Source organism: Mobula hypostoma, chromosome X1 (genome assembly GCF_963921235.1).
Source record: "Mobula hypostoma chromosome X1, sMobHyp1.1, whole genome shotgun sequence".
Lineage (NCBI taxonomy): Eukaryota > Metazoa > Chordata > Chondrichthyes > Myliobatiformes > Myliobatidae > Mobula > Mobula hypostoma.
Genome location: NC_086128.1, coordinates 66057719 through 66064733, shown reverse-complemented (window position 1 = coordinate 66064733; position 7015 = coordinate 66057719). Strand labels below are relative to the sequence as shown.

The 7015-nt window shown below is 50.8% G+C and overlaps 1 protein-coding gene across 1 annotated transcript in view; it reads right to left on the bottom strand.

Moving 5' to 3' along the window:
- Positions 1-322: 322 nt before the first annotated feature.
- aclya (ATP citrate lyase a) overlaps positions 323-7015 on the bottom strand; it is a 204334-nt gene continuing 197641 nt past the window's right edge. The window contains exons 28-29 of the mRNA XM_063038010.1: positions 6296-6372; positions 323-460 (exon numbers count right to left, since the gene is read on the bottom strand). Of these exons, the coding sequence (XP_062894080.1) occupies positions 366-460; positions 6296-6372 (172 nt within the window). The 3' untranslated portion in view covers positions 323-365. The remainder of the gene's footprint in view (positions 461-6295; positions 6373-7015) is intronic.

Sequence of the window (7015 nt, the reverse complement as noted above, 5' to 3'; positions counted from 1 at the left end):
GTCGCACTACCGCCACTGGTTCTCGGCTGGCCGCCACAGCGTTTGGAAAGCTACGTGCGCGCACCCACGCCAAGCCCGGCCTCAAGATACCCCCCATCCCCTAATGGGTTCACCAGCAGCACGCGTACAATTAATTAACCGTTAAAAGGGACACCGCCAAAGTTTTACAGAGGGGGCAAAAAGTTCCGCTCCCCCTCCTCCCTCTCGACCTTCTCCTATCCCCCTCCCTCTCGTTACGAAGAGCTCCAGTGCAAAGGAAGCGATGGGAAAAGACACCTTTCGGGGTTGGGTTTGAATGGAAATGGGGGTGGGGGGGAGAGATGTTGTTTCTGCACCAAGACCCCTTTCATTGCCACCCCTGGCGTTCACATGGTCATGTGCTCGGGTAAGACGTACGAGATGTCGTCCCACGGGTGCCGGTACAGACCCTGCTTCAGTCGCTTCTGGTCCAGGTAGTGTCCTAGAGGAATTTAAAGGGCACGTTAGTGAGCACAATCCTTCGGGTACTGGGGCTGTAATACACCCACAGGCACGCACACCCACCCACCCCATGACGCGTGACGGGCAGGTTCGAGTTTACCGTCATTCAACCGCACGCAGGTTTTTAATCCAGAGGCTGGGTGAGACGAGAACAAGAGCCGTACACGGGTTCTAAAGATTATGAGGGGGTAGAGATGGGGGGTAAATACCAGCAGGCTTTCCCACCCCCCCCCACCACCACAGAGACTAGAGCTAGAGGTCAACGGGTTAAGGGTGAAAGGTGAAATGTTTAAAGGGAACAGGAGGGGGGAGCCTCTTCTCTCCGTGAGACTGTGCAACGAGCTTCTGGCGCGACTGGTGGACGGGGGTTCGATTTCGACATTCAAGGGGGATTTGGACAGGTACGTGGATGGGAGGGGTACGGAGGGCGAAGGTCTATGCAGCGAGTCAGAGTAATAGTCCAGCATGGACAAGATGGGCCGAAGGGACTGTAATCGTGTTCTCTGACTCGGTGCACAGGGAGCTCAAGGATGTGATGTTGAGGCCTTGTAAGGCACCGGTGAGGTCTCACTTGGGAGCGTTGCGAGTAGTTTTGGGGCCTCTTGTCTGAGAAAGGACACAGAGAGTCCAGAGGGCATTCACGAGAACAATCCCAGGAATGAAAGCATTAACGGGCCAGGAACGTCTGATGGCTCTGGACCTCCGCTCACCGGAATTCTTGACCTCAGTGAAACCTATTGAACAGTGAAAGGCCTCGATAAAGTAGATGTGGAGTGGATGTTTCCTATAGTGGGGGAGTCTAGGACCAGAGGACACAGATAGAGTGGATGTGGAGAGGATGTTTCCAAGAGTGGGGAAGTCTAGGACCAGAGGGCACAGATAGAGTGGATGTGGAGAGGATGTTTCCTATAGTGGGGGAGTCTAGGATCAGAGGGCACAGATAGAGTGGATGTGGAGAGGATGTTTCCTATAGTGGGGGAGTCTAGGACCAGAGGACACAGATAGAGTGGATGTGGAGAGGATGTTTCCTATAGTGGGGGAGTCTAGGACCAGAGGGCACAGATAGAGTGGATGTGGAGAGGATGTTTCCTATAGTGGGGGAGTCTAGGATCAGAGGACACAGATAGAGTGGATGTGGAGAGGATGTTTCCTATAGTAGGGGAGTCTAGGACCAGAGGGCACAGATAGAGTGGATGTGGAGAGGATATTTCCTATAGTGGGGGAGTCTAGGACCAGAGAACACAGATAGAGTGGATGTGGAGAGGATGTTTCCCATGGTGGGGGAGTCTAGGACCAGAGGACACAGATAGAGTGGATGTGGAGAGGATGTTTCCTATAGTGGGGGAGTCTAGGATCAGAGGACACAGATAGAGTGGATGTGGAGAGGATGTTTCCTATAGTAGGGGAGTCTAGGACCAGAGGGCACAGATAGAGTGGATGTGGAGAGGATATTTCCTATAGTGGGGGAGTCTAGGACCAGAGAACACAGATAGAGTGGATGTGGAGAGGATGTTTCCCATGGTGGGGGAGTCTAGGACCAGAGGACACAGATAGAGTGGATGTGGAGAGGATGTTTCCCATGGTGGGAGAGTCCAAGACCAGAACAGAGGGGCTTTCTTTTAGAACGGAGATGAGGAGGAATTTTTTTTAGCTGGAGGGTGGTGAATCTGTGGAATTCGTTGCCACAGGCGGCCAGGTATACTTAAGGCAGAGGTTGATAGGTTCCTGATTGGTCAGGGCATGAAGGGATACAGGGAGGAGGCAGGAGACTGCGGCAGGAAGGGAAATGGGATCAGCCACGATGAAATGGCGGATCCAACTCAAAGGGCCAAATGGGCCAAATTCTGCTCCTGTATCTTATGGTTTACACAGCTAAACAAAACACCGTTCCTCTGGGGCCAGGGTGTAAAACACTCTGCATAGAGTCACACACAGCACATAGAGTTACAATCCAGCACGTATAGTCACAAAAACAGTGGGAAAAACAGGAAAACAGATTATCTGAATGGTGGCCGATTAGGAAAAGGGGAGGTGCAACGAGACCTGGGTGTCATTGTACACCAGCCATTGAAAGTGGGCATGCAGGTACAGCAGGCGGTGAAAAAGGCGAATGGTATGCTGGCATTTATAGCAAGAGGATTCGAGTACAGGAGCAGGGAGGTACTACTGCAGTTGTACAAGGCCTTGGTGAGACCACACCTGGAGTATTGTGTGCAGTTTTGGGCCACTAATCTGAGGAAAGACATTCTTGCCATAGAGGGAGTACAAAGAAGGTTCACCAGATTGATTCCTGGGATGGCAGGACTTCCATATGATGAAAGACTGGATCGACTAGGTTTATACTGGCTGGAATTTAGAAGACTGAGGGGGGATCTTATTGAAACGTATAAGATCCTAAAGGGATTGGACAGGCTAGATGCAGGAAGATTGTTCCTGATGTTGGGGAAGTCCAGAACGAGGGGCCACAGTTTGAGGATAGAGGGGAAGCCTTTTAGGACCGAGATTAGGAAAAACTTCTTCACACAGAGAGTGGTGAATCTGTGGAATTCTCTGCCACAGGAAACAGTTGAGGCCAGTTCATTGGCTATATTTAAGAGGGAGTTAGATATGGCCCTTGTGGCTGAAGGGATCAGGGGATATGGAGGGAAGGCAGGTACAGGGTTCTGAGTTGGACGATCAGCCATGATCGTACTGAATGGCGGTGCAGGCTCAAAGGGCCGAATGGCCTACTCCTGCACCTGTTATCTATGTTTCTATGTTTCTAAAACAACTCTAACCCTTCCTCTCTCAGATTCTCCTATCATCCGTGTACCTACCTCAGATTTCCTTAAATGCCCCTGGTATATCTGCCTGTACCGACACCCCCGGCAGTGCGTCCCACACACCCACCAGCTCTGTGTGAAAAAAAACTACCTCCAGCACCCCCCGCTACACCTTCCTCCAATCTCCTCAAAATTATGGCCCCTCGTGTCAGCTACTTGCACACTGGGGAAAAGTCTCTGGCTGTCCACTCGATCTATCATCTCGTACACCTCTACCAATGAGCTCAGTGGAAAAAACCTGCTGGCATTTACCCCTCATAATTCTGTATACCCCTATCAAAAGGCGGGAGGAGAGAGAGCAGTGCGCCGCGCGTGCCCAGCTCTCCGGTGAAAAATGATATCGTATCTGTTAAGTAGGGGCCGTGGACAATTCTGATTTGATGGAGAATGGACGTGAAAGCACAGAGGAACATCTGGAGAAATTTCTGAAACCCCCGTTCGCTGCTGTCGTTACTGTGTGGTCGGGAATCTTTCAGAGGGTAGGCCTCAAAATCCCCGGCCTTGCCTGCTTTTGGCGACCAAGAAGGAGGTCCAATCGTTCGGACAGAGATGGCGCTCAGTACTCGGTGTCGGACAGCTGATCAGAGCTCGAAGTTTTCGGATGACTCAGAGTCGGATCGTGGTCGGGTATGGCAGGGAGAGTTTTTCTTCCTTCTCCCGTCTGCGTGAGATGTGGGACATTTGAGAGACTTTGAATTTTACTGTGCTCACGGACTTCTTCATCAAGTTATGGTATTGTTACACTGTTGTAACTATATGTTATAATTATGTGGTTTTGTCAGTTTTTTCAGTCTTGGTTTGTCCTGTGTTTTGTGATATCACACCGGAGGAATAATGTATCATTTCTTAATGCATGTATTACTAAATGACAATAAAAGGGGACTGTGTGTCTTCATAACCTAATTGCTCTTTGGCCTCTGATGATAATAAAACATCGTGACACCGCTGTCCTATCTTCCATGTCCAAGTCAGTTTTGAACCCAATTCAGAGCACCGTACATCCCATGCACCCAACTCTTCTGGGATGAACGCATACCGTGAAGGGGCCTTGTTGAATGCTTGCAGAAGTCTGTCTATAGGACATCAATTGTTGAGGGGTATACTCCCCGCCCCTGACCCCTCCCACTCCCGCGGGAGAAGAACCCTAAACCGTGGTCCTTCCCCACCGGGCCCTTGCGGTGGCTGTACCGAGTTTCAGAGCGTCCCTCAGCACGTACTCCTGCAGCCGAGGATGTGCCAGTCGGCAGCATTCTCCCGCGGACATCTCCATGTGCTGGTTAGATCATCAAGTTCCCGGCCGACCGAAGAGCGTCTTTCACCAACTGTTTACCACAGATCCTGCCTGGCCTGCTGAGTTCCTCCAGCACTTTGTGCACGCTGCTTGGGTTTCTGGCATCTGTGGATTTTCTCGTTTGTCAATGACAGACTGCGCCAACTTGGGCGCCCAACCGGTGTGCAAAAAGCCTTTCTCTAAAAACTCAGGCCCTCTAGCCCCGGCAACACCCTTGTAACTGTTCTCTGCACTCTTTCGATCTCATTGACATCCATTGCGGGGGAGGAGGAGATGGCGACGCAGAGCGCGCAGCGCTCCGGTGAAATGATAATCGTATTTGTAAGTAGGACGCTGTGCACAATTCTGATTTGATGGAGACAGACATGAAGAAGCACGGAGGAACATCTGGAGAAATTTCTGAAATGCCCGGTTCGCTGCCACTGCTATTGTGCGATCAAGAATCTCCGGAGGGAAGGCCCCAAAATCCCCGGCTTCGCCTGCTGCTGGCGACCGAAGTTGGGGTTGAAGCGTTCGGCAGAGATGGTGCTCGGTACTCAACGTCGGAGGCTCGAAGTTTTCAGACGACTCAGAGTCGGACTGTGGTCGGGCATGGCAGGGAGAGTTTTCTTCCTTCTCCCATCTGCGTGAGATGTGGGACTTTCGAGGGACTTTGAACTTTTTTTTACTGTGCCCATGGCCTGTTCTTCATCAAGTTATGGTATTGTTGCACTGTTGTAACTATATGTTATAACTAGCAACACACATCAAAGTTGCTGGTGAACGCAGCAGGCCAGGCAGCATCTCTAGGAAGAGGTACAGTCGACGTTTCGGGCCGAGACCCTTCATACGAACATTGACTTCTCTAACTTCCGCTAATGCCCCACCTCCCCCTCCTACCCCACCCGTTGTTCATTTTTATACACACATTCTTTCTCTCTCTCTCCTTTTTCTCCCTCTGTCCCTCTGACTACACCCCTTGCTCATCCTCTGGGTTTCCCCACTCCCCCTTTTCCTTCTCCCTGGGCCTCCTGTCCCATGATCCTCTCATATCCCTTTTGCCAATCACCTGTCCAGCTCTTGGCTCCATCCCTCCCCCTCCTGTCTTCTCCTATCATTTCTGATCTCCCCCTCCCCTTCCCACTTTCAAATCTCTTACTAGCTCTTCCTTCAGTTAGTCCTGATGAAGGGTCTCGGCCCGAAACGTCGACTGTACCTCTTCCTAGAGATGCTGCCTGGCCTGCTGCGTTCACCAGCAACTTTGATGTGTGTTGCTTGAATTTCCAGCATCTGCAGAATTCCTCGTGTTTGCGATATGTTATAACTATGTGGTTTTTGTTAAGTTTTTCAGTCTTGGTCTGTCCTGTGTTTCTGTAATATCACACCAGAGGAATATTGTATCATTTCTTAATGCATGCGTTACTAAATGACAACAAAAGAGGACTGCGTGTCCTCATAACCTAATCTAATCTTCCCTGTAGGTAGGGATACGCCTTCAACATGACGTCCCAGCTCCTGAAAAATGGCGAAAGGAAGAATGAGGCTGCAAAGTGATGTGGGTGGATTAACTGGAGTGGTCACACCTCTGACTTAAGGAAGGAAAACCAGAGTAATTCTCCACAAAGAGAAGAGCGAGGGATCGGTGAAAAACCAAAGAGATTTAGTAAGTCAAAACGATTTAAAATGGTGAAAGTGTACGGTTTAATAGCTCAAACTAACTCACCAATAAAACCCATACTCCGGCCGAGAACGAAGATTCCATTAAGAGCTCCGATCTCCACGTACTCATCAGCTTCCTCCCTGCACAGAACAACCAGATTATCAGTCAGTAAAAGGCCTCAGACCTCATTCGGGTGCGGGGTCGGACCGCGGGCGAGCACACGCACGCGCGGGAAGTCCTTGCAGAGGCCGGGGCACGCTCTTGGCACAGAATCGCCGGAGGGACTCGGCAGGCCGGGCAGCACCCACGGAGAAGGGTGAACAGTCGACGTTTCGGGCCCAGGCCCTTCGTCAGGACTGGAGAGATAAAGGTGAGAAGACCGAGCCACAAGGTGGGGGGGGGGGGCGCGGGGAGGAGGAAGTACAAGGTGGTAGGTGAGAGGTGGAACCGGGAGAGAGGGGGATTTCCAGCACCTGCAGGTTTTCTCTTGTTTGTATATACTTCTTACTGTAATTCACGAATTCACGGTTTTTTTATTAGGTACTGCAATGTACCACTGCTATATAACAACAAATCACACAACAGGTGCCGGTGATACTAAACCCAATTCTGCAGATGCTGGAAATCCAGAGAAACACATACCCACAACTAGAAGGACTGGAAGAGCTGAGACGGCCTGTTTCCGTGCTGTAATTGTTAATATGGTTAAATGTTAAAAGGCTGGAGGAACTCAGCAGGTCAGGCAGCATCTACAGAGAGGAATAAACAGTCGACGTTTCGGGC